Here is an 18021-nt window from a genome sequence, read left to right on the forward strand (position 1 = left end):
CTTGCCCTGAGTAATAGTCATTAAGTCCTTGAAAACTTATTTGAATTTGAGTCTTTATAACTCCAGATCAGATCTAGCACTCTCTATTCTGTTGCCTCAGTCTGAAGGGTTGTTACTTATAGCCTCTCCTTACTCTGGCAAACAAAAATTAAGGTTTTTGCCCTTCAAGCTATATAGACAATTTGATAAGGAAAATAGTTGAACTGCTCGACTAATTGTCTGCTGTTTTCTCTGATAAAGAAAGTGATCATTGGATTAGAAAGGAAGAAAAATGGCTAATAGACAGTTGTAACTTGAGCTAAGTAGGGAATGAGAAGAGTCCCTAGATGGATTTAATGGCACCAGGCCTAGATGAACTACATTCTAAGGGTAAAATGAAAGACTAGTGAAGGAAACAGGGTATTTAGGACTTTTGGAAGCAAATATCCTGATTTTTAATAGGGAAAATAATGAAGTCCACAGATTATATAGGTTAATGAGGTTGACTTAAATTTCAAAATGTAGAATGCATTAAAAGGCTGTTGAGGTGATATTTGGAAAATAAAAGGCCAGTGTATCTTCATCAAGGACTGACCATTGTAATAGTGAGGGGGACTTAGAAAAAGGAAGGAACCACTGAACAGGTGTTTGGGGACTGAATTCTATGTGGCACTTCCTCTTTCTTTCACTAAGCTGGGTTGTTATCAGTGGAGTTAGGCAGTTTAATCTACAGGGTAAGTCTGTTCTCCCACAGCTTCCTTCTTAACTATAGATTGAAATTCCCCTCCTCCTACATAAACTCTGAATCAATCTCTGGTATAACTCAAGGTGTCTAATTTATTAGAGTATAGGGTTGTTCAGGGAAGAGGAAAGGAAGGTAAGGGCAGAGAGAAAGAGGAAGGTCCCTAATATTTCTTTCCTAATATAACTCTTGAGAGCTTGATCAAGGAAATCTCTTCAGGGAATAGGCTCTGAGTTCCCCTAAGGGAAAAAGAGAGTCTCTGTCCCAAAAGTTGGCTTCAGTTGGGCATTGAGATCATCATTCAGTTCAAGCAAAAGGATTTTGAGACTGGTACTTCTTCCACCCAACTCCAGAGTCCCAGATAAGAAGTTTTTTCCCTCTGGCTCCAACTGCTTTTGAGCCTTGAATCTTGATGGAACTCACCCATCCCTTGCAGGTCTTGTGAAGGTTCCATTTGCCCCTCTTCTGAAGTATCCCTTCAAATTTAAGATTTTCTCTTTGTTCTTGATAATCCCCTCATTCACACCATACAAGACCTTGTTTTCTTTCATGACAGGATTACTAGATTGGTAGATTAAGAGTTAGTATGCATTAATTTAGGGCCTACTATATACTAGGCACTATACTAAGTGCTTGGGATACAAGCAGAGGCAAAAGACAGGTCCTTCCCCCAAGGAACCCACAATCTCATCAGTGAGACAACAAATAAACAAATATTTACAAACTATGTACAGTATAAATGGGAAATCATTAATAGAGTGAAGGCTGGAATTAAGAGGAGTTAGGGAAAGCTTCTTATAGAAGGTGAGATTTCAGTTGGAGTTTAAAAAGAAGCCAAAGAAGTCAGTAATGAGGCTGTGGAGAGAGAGTATTCCTGGCATAGGAGACAGCTAAGGAGAATGCCCAGAACCAAAAGATGGAGGGTCTTGTCCCTGGATCAGCCTCAGAGGTTAGTGTCGTTGGATCAAAGAATATGTGATGGGGGAGGAAGGTTTAAGAAGGTCGGAAAAGTAGGAGGTACTTGGTTATGAAGGGCTATGAATGCCAAACAGAACATTTTCTATTTGCTCTTGGAGGAGATAGGGAAAGACTGCAGTTTACTGGATAGGGGAGTGTCATGAGCGGACCTTTCATCTCTTACTTCATTGCCTTTTAATCCATCCTGAGCTATATATGACTTTTATTGGCAGTAAAAATTATTATTTCTTTTCAGGTTATATTCTCCTATGGTGAAACTACAGTGTGAAGCCATGATCATTTAAAAAATATATGCCATATATTTTTTAACTTGTATTTAAAAAAACAACTTACCTTCTGTCTTAGAATTGATACTAGATATTCAGTAAGGGTTGGGCAATGGGGGTTAAGTGATTTTACCCTGGGTTACACATTTGAAGCCACATTTTTGAACTCAGATCCTCCTGACTCTTGGTCTGGCTCTCTATTCACAGAGCTACCTAGTTGCCCCTATTTGTTTTGTTTTGTTTTTTAATTGGCATTATAATTTGTCCTCACCTTTATGTATATCCTTAGAACCTGTGGAAAAAGGCAGCTCAAGGGAGATAGAGCTAGCTAAGCAGACATAAAATATGGCTCTTTTAATCCCATGCTGCTTATAAAAGGAAATGAAAAACTATTCTAATTTGACTTTGGGATAAAATCTGCTAACTTTGAAGATGGAATTGAGGAGGTGAAGGTTAGACCTGAGGAGAAAGTCAAAGTAGCATAGTTTCTTTTCTTTTTTTTTCCTTTTGACCTTATCTGTGTAAGCTATTTCAGTTTCAGGTATCAGATTATGCAATGTTACCCAACAATACAAGGGCAATAGTAGTAGTAGTGACAGCAGAATTGTTTTCAAACAAAGCCCAGGTCTTCCACAATATCCTGACAGCATTTTGCCTCTTTTTCTGATTGCAATCTGGTTGTAGGGTTTAGCAGCCTTGAACAAGTTCTTGACCTATTTTAATAGATAATATGAAGTAGAAAATCAGACATAGAAGGTTCACGGACTTAGGATGAAAGAGGTATGAAAAGGGAGAAATATAACTTCCCTTTGGCTGGCAGTGGGAATAGGAGAGACTATTTTACCTTCTCTAGAGTTTTAGCTTTGAACTGGGAGAAGCTATGCACTGTGGATATTCCAAATGTGACCTCTTATCACATTCAGGCACTTTCTTGAAGGCTCTCCCAATTTTAAAATGCACTTTAAGTCAGCCCCTACAAGCCCATAGTTTGAGTGCCTCCATTGATGCCCCTTTTATCAGACCAAGTAGAAGATTTGTTATAATTTATTTTGCTATTTTTGTTAATGCAATGTTAAGTAAATTTCCTGTCATACACATGGATTACCTCACCAGTGGGAAAGGGAGCATACCTGACCCAGGAGTATATGTAGCCAAGACAACTCCTTAGGCAAGGTTCCCCCCTGGTGTATTGTCATTCTGTAACCAGCTACTCCCAGAGAGATACTGATGTTGTTGGATTCCATGGGAATGTATCATTACTGATTTCTTTGCTACAGGGAGGGTCTTTAGGTTGCCTTGGACCATTCCAGCTCTTTTTGTGACTTGAGGAATTCTGGGTATCTTCAGCAATTTCTCATAAAAAAATCTCAAGTTGTGTAGATTTAAAATTTTTTGCTTCAGTTTTAGCTGCTACTAGGTTTCTATTTGACTTCAGGAGAGGAAACTTTGTCAGCATCTGTTCCACTTGTGGCTCATGTAAGTCATGACACTAAACAAACCTCTTGTTCTGCGTTTCTACCATGAACAAAATTGCTGCCCTCTATGTACAAATTTGCTGGTATTTGAATTGTTTTTTTTTCTATCAGCCTGTTGTTTGTCCTATGATGACTTTTTCCCACCTTCCGAAGTATTAAACTTTTTTCTCCTATGGGGGAAGAATTGGATTGCTCACTTGTTCTTTATGAGCAATTTTGTACATAAGGAGAAACACGGGTAAAGAATTGAAGGGAGAGGAGTTTTCAGAGCTTATTCCAGGGTTTAAAAAAATCTGGATTTGCTTACCACCAAGATTTAGGGCAAATAGTATGATATTAGTCATACAGAAAGCAGTGAAAATAACCTTATTGTGCTTTTTTGCCTTCTCACCTTTCAGATTCTTAGAATATGATGGGCTGGTGATAGTGATGAAATCCAACTCTGAAGTAGAACAGCATTCTTGGTATTCTCTGAGATAGCATACGAATATATAAGGAAGAATGGGCAGGTGCTTATGTAAAGGCTTTTTTGTTTATTTGTTTGTTTGTTTAGTTTGGCTTTATTTTCTGTGTTAAAAAAATTGTAATTCTTTAGCAGTACAATGCAGCAAAGGCAGGGAAAGTGAGGACAGTTGCATCATTTATTATTGCAAAATAGGAAACTGTGGCTAAGAGTAGTTTTGGGGGGAAAGCAGAAGAGAAACCACAATCTTCATTGATTTTAGCGAACAGTTTATCTTTGATGACTTATGTTGGTGGCGTTTAGATCTCTTCCCTCTCTCTGAAGTGTTTCTCCTATAGGAATGGTAAGCTATTCTTTTAAAAGTTAAGTCACAGAAGAGAAATATGGCAACCACTGGGATGCTTGTAAAGCATTTATTTGCCATCTTTTTTTCCCCTTTAAACACTTACCTTCTGTCTTAGAAGAAACACTATGTATTGGTTCTAAGGAATAAGAAAAATCCAACTCTGGGAAAGTCACGTAACCTTATGTACCTCAGTTTCCTCATCTAGAAAATGAGTCGAGAAGGAAATGGCAAACCACCCCAATATCTTTGCCAAGAAAACCCCAAATGGGGTCACAAAGAGTTGGACATGACTGAAACAACTGAACAACAACAACAACACTTTGATTCTAATTCTTTATTACTCTGAAAAAGGATACTAGGAATGATTTGGTATATGTCTTTAACACCTTTGGAATTTTTGCCTCCTATTAGGACTTTTGAGTCAATTGATTTGGACAGTTTAACCACTTGATTTGCATAATTCCAAACTAATATCCAGAACAGATGACCAAAACAGCACCAGCAGCAGAAAGTATATTGATCTTCCTACTGCCCTTCCAACATTCATTGATCTTGGGTTGAATTTTTTAATGTTTAGTTTCTAAATTTTCTTCTCCAAAACAAAAGAGCAAGCTCTGACAACCTAGTAAAGAAAAAAAATCAACAAAAAACTTCCTGAGCAAATGAGACAATTCATGTTCGTGTTTGACCTATTGAAAAAGCAAATTCTATGAGGCAAGATTTAAATACATGATCTAACTAAACAAAAAGCCTATGACTAAGTTCTAATAAAGATCAAGTCTGCTGATAATAACTTTCATTCTTTAGCACTACTTTGTTTTTTTTTTATCTCTTAATTTTAAAGATCAGCATAATATGGACATGCCTGAACACAGAATTTCATTGCAAAGCAGCTAGTAGCCACAAAGTGCCTGACTCAAAATTGCTATGTAAAGAAATGGCTGTCAAATTAAGAAAAGGATAGGTCAAGGAGGCAACTGGGATAGGATTAAAGGAAACCTCTGTAGATACTATTACATATTGGCACATATAGACAGAGGTAGAAATTGATGCACAGTGAAACTGAGTTGTTCAACTAAGCTAAAATTGGTTGATAGTTGGAGCTGGTAGAAGTGATAAACTTGATTATAATAATATTCATTCTAAAGAACCCAAAGAATTAATTTGAACTCTCTCTGACTGACTGGAATTATCCTTCTAATAAAGCTCTGGATAAGTGTTAGGGTAAATAAGGGCAATCCTAGAATGAGAATGTTGGAAGTAATGGAAAGTAGAAGTGCATGCTATCATTTGATATTTTCTCTCTCATTCTCTGCTCCTCTCTCCCTAGCTCTCCCCACTTTCTTCCTTCCTTCCTCTCTCATCCCCTTTCTCTCTTTCCCCTTTCTTTCCTTTTTCCTTTCCCTTTCCCCTCCCTTCTTCCCTCTCTTTTTTTCTCCTTCCCTCCCTCCTTCCCTTCTTTGGCGCTTTGGAATTCTGCCATTATCAACCAGGTGGAAAGCAGCTGTAGCACTGGAAGAGGCTTATTTTCCAAAGCCTGCTCCCAAACATATTTTCCACATGTGAACTTTGTTATAAATAACTGTTAAGTTTCAAAGTACTGTGTTTCAACAATGTTATGGGCTAAATAGGTTTCATGAATCCTCTGTGACCAGACCATTGTTTCAATGGGAAAAATGCAAACTGAGTTCTTAACCCTCACTTAAATTCAAAAAGTTTGGATGTTGCCACTCCTGCTCTAATGCACAATCTGAATGTACTGGAGATATAGCATTAACCTGATTTGAAATTCTTTACCTATTCCTAATATTTTTTCTTCTTTTACCTCAGTTGAATTTTTTAAAAAAATGATTTTCAACTTTGCCTTTGTTCTTAGAGCCCCTAAGTTAGTATTACTCAATAGTAATTATGTATTATGTATTGGTTGCTTTTCTGCTGCCTGGGCTGGATGATCATTGTTCTGATTAAATTTTCAATTAATCAACAATTCAATCTAGAATTGTTAAACATCAGGGCAAAGTTCAGATGTTTATAACTTAATTTCTTTGTGATACGTTGGGCAACAAAAAAGGTGAAAAAACCCTACCATCCCCCACTAATTTCTTAGGGACATATTTTTGCTGATTAAGTACCTTTGGTTTGTGGATTTAGGCTAAAAAAATCCTATTTTACAACCAGTATTTCCATAATTATAGACTCATCCTTTATCCTGATCAAATGATATACATAGTATTTGAGCATTAACATTGAGGCAATGAGTGTCCAAGAAAACCAGTATCAGAAATGGATTGAGGTAAGCTAAATATTTTTATATTGTGGATTTGGTCTGTGGTACTAGTTTACCATTTTTCTGGGAATTAAGTTTCATGCTTATTTCACATCAAATGACATAGGAAAAGCATTAACTTTAAGAATTCTACTCACTAGAAATCTCATTTACATTTCTAGTCTTTTTAATATAAACATATTAAAATCCATTAAAGTTGCCCCTGTCTAAAGTTAGGGGACAATGCATCTTAATAAGGCTGGGAGTGGAGGCAAAGTATTTTCCTTGAACCTTAGGTAGGTAAAATGACTCCATTTTCATCATCTTTTTTTTATTTAATAAGCAAAGTTAGCTTGCATTTCTATTATCATTCTTTATAGGTGGGTTATCTTTATTAAATTCTTTCCAGTTATCTTTGCATTCTCTTCATGAAATTTGGAATAACAAGTATTCCTTCTTTATATTTGTAAACTTACTCTATGGCATTTTGACCAATTGATTAGTCTGCCTATAGAAACATTGTGAATTTTGTAAAGCATAATGTCATTGAACTCTAATTGCTATTTCTCTTCTTACTTGGAGCTTACATGAAGTTAGTAATGTCAGTCAGTAAACATTTATCAAGTGCCTAGTATTTGCCAGGCTCTGTGTGCTAAATGTGGCAAAAGACAATAATCTCAGTTCTCAGTGAGCTTATAGTCAAATAAGGGAGATAACATGCAAATAATTATGGGCAGTCTATATAGGATAAATTGGAAATAATCAAGAAAGGGAGGTGCTATAAGGGAGCTCAGGAATAAGCTACGGGCATTTAAGTGGTGCAGGCCTAGAATAGGAAATCAGAGTTCAAATCTTGCCTCAGGTACTTACTAGTGATGTGACCATGGGCAAGTCATTTAACCCTGTAGGTCTCAGTTTTCTCATGTGTAAAATGAATTAGAGAAGGAAATTGCAAACCACTAGGATCTTTGCCAAGAAAACCTCAAATGGGGTCATGAAGAGTTGACACAGCTGAATAACAATGAAATAAGCTTCCTTTGAAGGTGAGATTTTAGCCAACACTTGAAGGAAACTTGGAGGCAGAGATAGGAAAGAGGGCATTCTATGGGTGGGGTACAACCATTGAAAATGTTCATTTAGGAGATAGAGCATCTTGCTTGAGGAACAGCCAGGAGGCCAGTACTGCTGGATCCTAGAGATTTCTAAGGGGGAAGTGTAAAGTATAAAAAGATTAAATTAAGAAGGGCTTTGAATGTCAAAGATTTTATATTTGAACCTGGAGGCGATAAGTTGCCTTTGGAGCAGAGGGGATGATATGGTCAGATTTAGGAATGACAACTGAGGAGAGGATGACTGGAAGTGAGAGGTGAGATGTGTCAGAGAGACCAACCAGCAGGCTATTTCAGTAGACCAGGCCTGAGGGACTGAGAGCTTGTACCCAAGGTGGTGGCAGTAACAGAAGAGAGGAGGGAACATATGAGAAAGATATTATGAAGGTAAATGTAACAGACTTTGGCAATAGATTGAATGTGGGGGATGAGGGAGTAAGGAGTTGAGAATGACACCTAGCCTGAGTGACTGGGAGGATAATGGTACTCTCAACACCAGTAGGGCAGTTTGGAGTGGGGGGAAGGCTTAGGGTGGAAGATATTAAGTTCAGTTTTGGACATGTTGCATTTTAAGTGTTTATGGGATATCCAGTTCAAGGGGTCAAGATGTTTGGAATGCTCGTCTGGAGGTTAGAAGATTAGGGCTGGATAAATTGGTCTGAGAATTACTAGCACAGAGATTATAATGAAATCCATGGAGCTCATGAGATCACCAAGTGAAATAGTAGAGAGGGAAAAAAGTTCTGAATCTGGGAAGAACAAGTCCAATAGGGAGAAGGAGAACCAGGAAAGAAAGGTCTAAGGGAAATCAAGAGGGGAGAGTTTAAAGGAGAGGGTAGTGAGTGTATAGTGAATTAATTAAGGATGTAAAAGGATTACTTAAAGCAGTTATGTAGTAGATTCAGTCAGCATGGATGGGTTTCATGATTTTCTCCAGTTTTCTTCAGTGGCACATGTGTAGGGCCAAAGGCAGAGGATGGTGGGAGTGATGTATGGCTAAGAGTTCTGTACCGTAAAGGAATAAAAAAGGGGGCTATACAACTATGCATACCCTTTGACTCAGCAATATCATTAGGAGGTCTGTACCCCAATGAAATGAAAGGAAAAGGAAAACATGTACAAAAATATTTATAGCAGCCCATTTTGTGGTGGCAAAGAATTGGAAATCAAGACAATGATCATCAATTGGATGTTCAGCAAGGAACAAGTTGTGGCATATGATTGTGTTGGAATACCACTGTGCTATAAGAAATAATGAAGGAGATGGTTTCAGAGAAACCTGGAAAGATGTGTATGAACTGATATGAAGTGAAGGGAGCAGAACCAGGAAAAATAAAATTTTTGAAGATAAACATTTTGAAAGATGAGGAACTCTGATAAATACAGTGACTAAACCCAGTTCCAGAGGATTTGTAGTAAAATATAATGCCCACTTCAGGATAGAGAATGATAGTCTGAGAAGGCAGACTGAGGATCTTTTTTTTTTTTTTACATAGCCAATGTGGAAATTTGGATGTGTCTAGGTGGTTTAGTGGATAGAGAAATGGGCCTGGATTTAGGAAGACAAGTTCAAATCTGACCTCAGCCACTAGCTGTGTGATCCTTGGCAAGTCACTTAACCTCCATTTGCCTTAGTCCACTGGAGAAGGAAACAGCAAACCACACCAGAATCTGCGAAGAATACTACTGGGCAGTCACAAAGAGTGAACAATAGTCTGGAAATTTGCTTTGTATCATGTTTTTAATGGGTTTTGTTTTTCTTGTTTTCTAAGTTGGGGAGTTGGAGGGATAGAATTTAAAGGTAAAGAAGAAATAGACATGAATTTTAAAAAAGAAATGCCATTAGATGACCTTGTATTACTTTAGTATTGAGATCTGTGATCTCAATGCAGGTATTCCCCCCCCCCCCTAGTGATTCAGATCATAGCCCGCCCCTGCCTTTTTCTCCTGAGTGATTTTTGTTCATGTTCTTTTATAAATCCTCTGCAGTGGATCTTTCAGTGTGCCAGGGGTCTTCCTTTTGTGTGTGTGTGTGTATATGTGTCTATATAATCTAAAAGATGAAAGTGCCAATGGAACATAAGGAGTGCCCCTACGGTTATATCCCCAGCTCTTCTTGCCAAACAATCAGCAATGATCAGCCCACCTTTCTAGCCATGCATCTCTGATGACATCTTATGCTACTTTTCTTGTGTAATTCTTTATAATATGTTATATAGATAGCTCATTGATGTCAAACTTGAACAGAAATGTGGGACTTAACCATATATAAGAATCCCCATAGGCTATACATAATGACTTAGAAAATCATACCTGTTTATACATTTTTTAAAATTATTGCATCAACACATTAAAATTAGATAGGATCTACTTTTTATACTGGTTTGGGCCACACTTAGTGCTGTGGCCACATGATGGTCACATGCTGGTGGCATTTTTGACAACTCTTTTGTAGACTATTCCTATAGCATGTGTCTCTCCATTGCTCTTTGAGTGATTGCGAACTTGATTTTTTTGGGGACTCTGTTATTTCAAGATTTTCAACTATACAGTATTATTAAAATCATATTAATGTTTAGAAGATGGACCTTTGTTTTGGCTAGGAGCGGGTTAATAAAATTGTTTTGCTGAACTCTGTAGATATATTTTGAGAGATTTAAAAAATTGTCCATATTGGGGAGGGTAGTGTAGCGAAAGGATTATTATTTTATTCAAAGATATTTTATTTTCCTAATTACTTGTAATAACAATTTTCAACAGTTTCCAAAATTATGAGATCCAAATTATCTCCTGTCCTCCTTTCTTTCAAGCTTCAGAATATATAGATGTTGACTGGGAAAAAACACAGAACTATTAAATAGTCAAAATCATTCTTTAATCAAGGGCAAAAGGGGTTCAGTGCTAGTAGGCCTTTACAATAGAGCTGCACCCACAGGACTGCACAAAGTCCAAGGATTGAACTCTGGCCGCTCTGGTCACTGACCCCTGGGAGTGCTACCGCACTAGGTGTACTCCAGGGAACAAAAGAATTTGGGGAACCTATATACCATTTGGGGATTCCAGGGGCAGGGAAAGATGATTAACATTGCTACATCTACAAGGAAAATGGGAGTGTTCAAACTACATTGATAGGTTACAATCAAGCTTGGGAAAGGAATAGCTAGAGGCTAGGGTATAAGAGAAGGGGCTACTTACAATGGATGCTAAAGGATGGTTCCTACCCAGGTGTGATTCTTGGGAAAGGGTCTGATACTATAGGGGAGACTACCTATGACAAAAAGGGTCCTTAGCTTAGTCTCACCCAACTGGGATTGTCATTCCCCTGAGGGTCTCCCACTCAGTCTGAGACTGCCAGCCTGAGATTCCCTTCAGGATTCCCTTCAGGGTAGATTCCCAAGGGAACAGGGAACGCGTACAAGCTTTGGGGTCTCCAACCTATAAGCTAATCCTAAAACTTAGGGTTCACCAGATCCCACTAGGACACAAATTTGGGGTTCCTAGATTCCATGTTGACATAGATCATGTCTAAGTGTCTACATACATTGGCTAAATCAGTTTAAGTTTCCATGAAAGCATTCAAGCAAGATATAGGAACAATTTTGTTTTATTCTAAAGCAATGCAAAAAAAAAGAATCAGTCAATGAAAAGCATCCATAAGTACTTATAATGTGACAAGCACTACAGTTAGAAAAAGGAAACAGTTCTTACTCTCATAGTAGCATTCAAAATCTCAAAGACCTGGTTCTTTAACCTTAACAAACTAAGCTTCCAAAGCAGCTAGATAGCACAGTGGATAGAGTGCCAGGTCTGGAGTTGGGAGGACTTGGGTTCAAATTTGGCCTCAGACACTTCCTATCTGTGTGATCCTAGGGAAGTCACTTAACCCTGTTTGCAGAGCCTTTACTACTCTTCTGCCTTGGAATGGATACTTAGTATAGATTCTAAGAAAGAAGGTAAGGAATTAAAAAAAAAGAAGCAGTTAAGCTTCTGGCTATGTCATCTACAATACAAAGTTCTTTTATATTTTAGGTTTTTTTGTGTGTTATGAACTTAACAAAATAAAAATATAAATATTTCCATATGCAAAGAACAGAAATGAAGGTTTAATGTGAATAACAACTCCTAGTAGATTTTTTAAAAAAAATGTATGAAAGTTGAGACCTTAGAAACAAGATTTTCTTACATGTCCATTTCTGAATTTCCTTCTGTACTCTTCTGTATTTTTAAATGTTTCATTGCTTCCCTTTTCCCCTCCTCTTCCCCCATTCCCCAATAACTTCTCTTCCCAGCAAAGATTCTGCTTACTAATAAATACTGTTTCTGAGAATTTTGTTCTGTACCTTTAGTCCATCACCTCTATACCAAGAGATGGAAAATTTGCTTAATTTTGTAAAGTCACATTTGGCATTTGTGATCCAGGTTCAAAGTTCGGAGTTTTTTGCCTTTATATGACTGTAGACAATGTCTAAATTGTTCTCGTAGTTTGTTCATTTTATTCAGCATCACTTCATTCCAGCAGTCCTGGGTTTCTCTGAATCTCTCCCTTTCATTATTTCTTGCAATACAATACAATAGTGTCCCATTATATTCATAGATCACTATTTGTTTAGAATTTATATTTAAATCCATTTGGTCTTGGGTCATTTCCAATCCATGCTTCCTGCACTTTGGCCTTTCTGTTCCTTCTTACAGGAATTTTGACCTCCTCCCCAGGCATTCATCTTAACTTGCTTGAAACCAGGCCTCCTAGCCCCCTTATATACCAGGCTACTTTAGATCACTCTGCCCAACATCTTTATCATCCTCTAACCAGAACTTTGGATTCCATTTCTTTTTATAAAATTTTAATTAGTTATGTTAAAATATCTAGATAACTCCCTCCCTTTTTCCTCTCCCTGTACTAGGGAAGATATCATTTAACAAAAAAGATATATGCTTGTCATTTATTATGGTGCAATAGTATTCCATCACAATCTCATGCCACAACTTGTTTAGCCACTCCCCAATTGATGGGTATTCTTTCAATTTCTAGTTCATGGCCATCATGAAGAGAACTGCTATAAACATTTTAGGACATATAGGTTTTTTCCTTTTTAATCTGATCATTTTAGGAATGAAACTTAAGAGTGGTATTAATTAGTCAAAGGGTATGCACAATTTTATAACTGTTTAGGTATAATTCCAGATTGATTTCCAAAATAGTTGGATCAGTTAATATTTCCATCAATATGGTATGTGCCTCTGTTTTCCATATTCCCTCCAACATTTGTCATTTTGTCCTTTTATCATTTTAGCCAATTTGATAGGTATGAGATGATGATTCAGAGTTGTTTTGATTTGCATTTCTCTAATCAATAATCATTTTTTTCCCACATAGTTAATATATAGTTTTGATTTTTTAAAATCAACTGCTTTTTCCTATCTTTTGACCATTTATCAATTGGAGAATGGCTCATACTCTTATAAATTTGACAGCATTTTCTATAAATTTTAGATATGTGACCTCTATCCAAGAAAACTGTCTATAAATTGTTTCCTCAATTTACAGCTTTCCTTCTAATCTTGGCTACCTTAGTTTTATTTGTCCAAAATTTTTTCAATTTAATATATTCAGAATTATCAATTTTTTATGTCACAATGCTTTCTATATCATGTATTTCATAAATGCTTCCATTCATAAATCTGATAGGTAATATATTCCCTGTTATTCTAATCTGTTTATGATATCTTCCTTCATGCCTAGGTCATATATCCATTTTGTTCTTATCTTGGTAAATGGTATAAGATACTGGTCCATATTTAGTTCCTGCTGGACTGCTTTCTAGTTTTCTCAGTAATTTTTACCCACTGATGAATTCTTAACACCAAAACTTGGATCTTTAGTTTTGTCAAACACAGGGTTAGTGTATAATATTTTACAGATGTTTGTTGTATGTTTGTTATGTTCCACTGATCTACTTTTCTTTTTCTTAACCAGTACTAGATAATTTTGATATTTACTGTTTTATAATATAATTGAAAACCTGGTACTGCTAGACTGCCTTCCTTTACATTTTTTCATTAATTCCTTTGATAATCTAGACCTTTTATTTTTTAAATGAATTTTGTTATTTTTTCTAATTTGATAAAGTACATTTTGGTAATTTAATTGGGGTGACATTGAATAAGTAGATTCTTTTAGGGTTTTCATTTTAATCTTTATATTGGCTCTGAACTCATGAACAATGAATATTTCTCCAATTATTTAAATCTCACTATATAAAGTGTTTTATAATTATTTTCATGTAGTTTCAGGATTTATTTTGGCAGATATTACACCCAGGTATTTTATCCTATCTATGTATTTTAAAAATGGGTTATTTCTTACTATTTCTTCTTGTAGAACTTTATTAGTAGATCAGTTTCTAGGCACTATCCACATCATGTCATTTCAGTTTCTAGGAACTGTAATAGAGAGGGTAAAAAGGAGAGATTTATGACAAAGGAAGAAAAGTCGAAAAGGGAATGGAGTCTTCTTCCCCTAAGGCAGGGACAGAGTGAGGAGGTGATGTTGATAAAGCCAAGGGAGAGAAAGGAGGATGGATTTGTCTTTTCCCCATCAGCACTCTGACAAAACCCCCAACTTCTCCTTAAACCCGAGTGTTCTAGAATTCAGGCTTTTGGGGGGCATACCTTTTAAGTTGAGTCCAGCAGGAGGGTTCTTTAGCTCTGTCCTGTTAAGTTTTTAGTCCCCTAGGAGCATTTAGTTTTTAATTGGTAAGGAAGGGTTTTCAGAGGTCTTAACTTTTGGCCGCCATCTTGACTCCGCCTCATATTAATTTTATTTTTTGAGATTGGAGTTACTTAATCTTTTTCTGTTAGTTATGAATGTTTTGTCTTTTTGTAAATGTTAGTTCATTTCATTTGTTATCAGTTTTGTTGGGATATAATTGGACAAAGTGCTTCTTATGATTGTCATTAAAATTAATTTTAAATTGTCAAGCACTTATTTTTTTTTAACTATTCTCTCCCAAAAGAAAACAAAAACACTTAAAACAAATAAGTATAGCAAAACAAAAATAATTCCAATAATGGCCTGGTCAAAAAATATTTTTCATTATGTATATTAATCCTTTACTATCAGGAAGTTGGTAGAATTGATCAGTTCTCAAGTCTTTCAAAATTGTGATGACAGTATAGTATAAATTGTTCTGATTCACATCTGTTCATTCATACCTTCTTATGTTTTTCTATTTTTCACTTAAATTAAAAAAAAAAAACCCTTACCTTCCATCTTAGAGTCAATACTGTGTATTGGCTCCAAGGCAGAAGAGAGGGAAGGGCTATGCAGTGGGGGTCTAGTGACTTGCCCAGGGTGACACAGCTGGGAAGTGTCTGTGACCAGATTTGAACCTAGGACCTCCCGTCTCAAGGCCTGACTCTCAATCCACTGAGTTACCCAGCTGCCCCCTTAATTTTTTAAAAAAATAATATTTTATTTGATCATTAAAGACAAAGATCATTTTCTTTTCCTGCCCTCCACCCCCCATAGCTGACACGTGATTCCACTGGGTGTCACACGTGTTCTTGATTCGAACCCATTGCCATGTTGTTAATATTTGCATTAGAGTTTCGTTTAGAGTCTCTCCTCTGTCATGTCCCCTCAACCGCTGTAGTCAGGCAGTTGCTTTTCCTCGGTGTTTCCACTCCCATAGTTTATCCTTTGCTTATGAATGGTGTTTTTTTTTCTCCTGGATCCCTGCAAGTTTTTCAGGGACATTACACCGCCATTAATGGAGAAGTCCATTGCATTCGATTATACCACAGTGTATTAGTCTCTGTGTACAATGTTCTCCTGGTTCTGCTCCTCTCTCTCTGCATCACTTCCTGGAGGTTGTTCCAGTCTCCGTGGAATTCCTCCACTTTATTATTCCTTTTAGCACAATAGTATTCCGTCACCAACATATACCACAATTTGCTCAGCCATTCCCCAATTGATGGGCATCCCCTCATTTTCCAATTTTTTGCCACCACAAAGAGTACGGCTATGAATATTTTTGTACAAGTCTTTTTGTCCATTATCTCTTTGGGGTACAGACCCAGCAGTGATATGGCTGGATCAAAGGGTAGACATTCTTTTGTCGCCCTTTGGGCATAGTTCCAAATTGCCCTCCAGAATGGTTGGATCAGTTCAGAATGGTTGGATCAGTTCATAACCACACCAGCAGTGAATTAATGTCCCTACTTTGCCACATCCCCTCCAGTATTCATTACTTTCCTTTGCTGTCATGTTAGCCAATCTGCTAGGTGTAAGACGATACCTCAGAGTTGTTTTTATTTGCATCTCTCTGATTATAAGAGATTTAGAACACTTTTTTATGTACTTATTAATAGTTTTGATTTTTTTGGCTGAGAACTGCCTGTTCATGTCCCTTGCCCATTTATCAATTGGAGAATGGCTTGATTTTTTTGTACAATTCATTTAGCTCTTTGTAAATTTGAGTAATTAAACTTTTGTCAGAGGTTTTTATGAAGATTGTTTCCCAATTTGTTGTTTCCCTTCTGATTTTAGTTACATTGGTTTTGTTTGCACAAAAGCTTTTTAATTTGATGTAGTCAAAATTATTTATTTTACATTTTGTGACTCTTTCTATGTCTTGCTTGGTTTTAAAGTCTTTCCCCTCCCAAAGGTCTGACATGTATACTATTCTGTGTTTACCCAATTTACTTATGGTTTCCTTCTTTATGTTTAAGTCATTCACCCATTTTGAATTTATCTTGGTGTAGGATGTGAAGTGTTGATCTATTCCTAATCTCTCCCACACTGTCTTCCAATTTTCCCAGCAGTTTTTATCGAATAGTGGATTTTTGTCCCAAAAGCTGGGATCTTTGGGTTTATCTTATACTGTCTTGCTGAGGTTGCTTTACCCCAGTCTATTCCACTGATCTTCCTTTCTGTTTCTTAGCCAGTACCAAATTGTTTTGATGACCGCTGCTTTGTAATATAGTTTAAGGTCTGGGACTGCAAGGCCCCCATCATATGTGTTTTTTTTTTCCATTATTTCCCTGGATATCCTTGATCTTTTGTTATTCCAAATGAATTTTGTTATGTTTTTTTCTAAATCAGTAAAGAAATTTTTTGGGAGTTCAGTGGGTATGGCGCTAAATAGATAAATAAGTTTGGGTAGGATGTTCATTTTTATTATATTGGCTCATCCTATCCATGAGCAGTTAATGTTTTTCCAATTGTTCAAGTCTAGTTTTAGTTGTGTGGAGAGTGTTTTGTAGTTGTGTTCATAAAGTTCCTGTGTTTGTCTCAGGAATTAGATTCCTAGGTATTTTATTTTGTCTAAGGTGATTCTGAATGGGATTTCTCTTTCTAGTTTTTGCTGCTGAGATGTATTGGAGATATATAGGAATGCTTATGCGGGTTTATTTTGTATCCTGCTACTTTGCTAAAGTTGTTGATTATTTCAATTAGCTTTTTGGTTGAATCTCTAGGATTCTTTAAGTAGACCATCATGTCATCTGCAAAGAGTGATAACTTGGTCTCCTCCTTGCCTATTTTGATGCCTTCAATTTCTTTTTCTTCTCTAATTGCTACTGCTAGTGTTTCTAGTACAATGTCAAATAGTAGAGGTGATGATGGGCATCCTTGTTTCACTCCTGATCTTATTGGGAATGCATCTAGTTTATCCCCATTGCAGATGATATTAGCTGATGATTTTAGATATATACTGTTTATTATTTTTAGGAATGACCCTTCTATTCCTATGCTTTCTAGTGTTTTTAATAGGAATGGGTGTTGTATTTTATCAAATGCTTTTTCTGCGTCTATTGAGATAATCATGTGATTCTTGTTGGTTTATTTGTTGATGTGGTCAATTATGTGGATGGTTTTCCTAATATTGAACCAGCCCTGCATCCCTGGTATAAATCCTACTTGATCATGATGGATGACCCTTCTGATCACTTGCTGGAGTCTTTTTGCTAGTATCCTATTTAAGATTTTTGCATCTATATTCATTAGGGAGATTGGTCTATAGTTTTCTTTCTCTGTTTTTGACCTGCCTGGTTTTGGAATCAGTACCATGTTTGTGTCATAAAAGGAGTTTGGTAGAACTCCCTCTTTGCTTATTATGTCAAATAATTTGTATAGTATTGGGATTAACTGTTCTCTGAATGTTTGATAGAATTCACAGGTGAATCCATCAGGCCCTGGGGATTTTTTCTTAGGAAGTTCTTTGATGGCCTGTTGGATTTCATTTTCTGATATGGGATTATTTAAGAATTCTATTTCCTTTTCTGTTAGTCTAGGCAGTTTGTATTTTTGTATATATTCATCCATATCACCTAAGTTGGTGTATGTATTGCCATATAATTGGGCAAAGTAATTTCTAATGATTGCCTTAATTTCC

The 18021-nt window shown here is 36.6% G+C and overlaps 1 protein-coding gene across 4 annotated transcripts in view; it reads left to right on the forward strand.

The window, feature by feature from the left end:
• The window catches only part of GPAT3 (glycerol-3-phosphate acyltransferase 3), a 98105-nt gene that overhangs the window by 24399 nt on the left and 55685 nt on the right, over positions 1-18021 (forward strand). The window contains exon 1 of one of the 4 annotated variants that reach the window (XM_056803205.1): positions 620-713. The exons of 2 other annotated variants lie outside the window; for them this stretch is intronic. In XM_056803205.1, coding sequence (XP_056659183.1) covers positions 644-713 — 70 coding nt within the window. In that variant the 5' untranslated portion in view covers positions 620-643. Of the gene's footprint in view, positions 1-619; positions 714-1086; positions 1671-18021 lie in introns of those variants that run through there. One more of the 4 variants, XM_056803206.1, reaches the window with a different exon arrangement.

This window comes from Monodelphis domestica, chromosome 6, assembly GCF_027887165.1.
Source record: "Monodelphis domestica isolate mMonDom1 chromosome 6, mMonDom1.pri, whole genome shotgun sequence".
In the NCBI taxonomy this organism is placed as follows: domain Eukaryota; kingdom Metazoa; phylum Chordata; class Mammalia; order Didelphimorphia; family Didelphidae; genus Monodelphis; species Monodelphis domestica.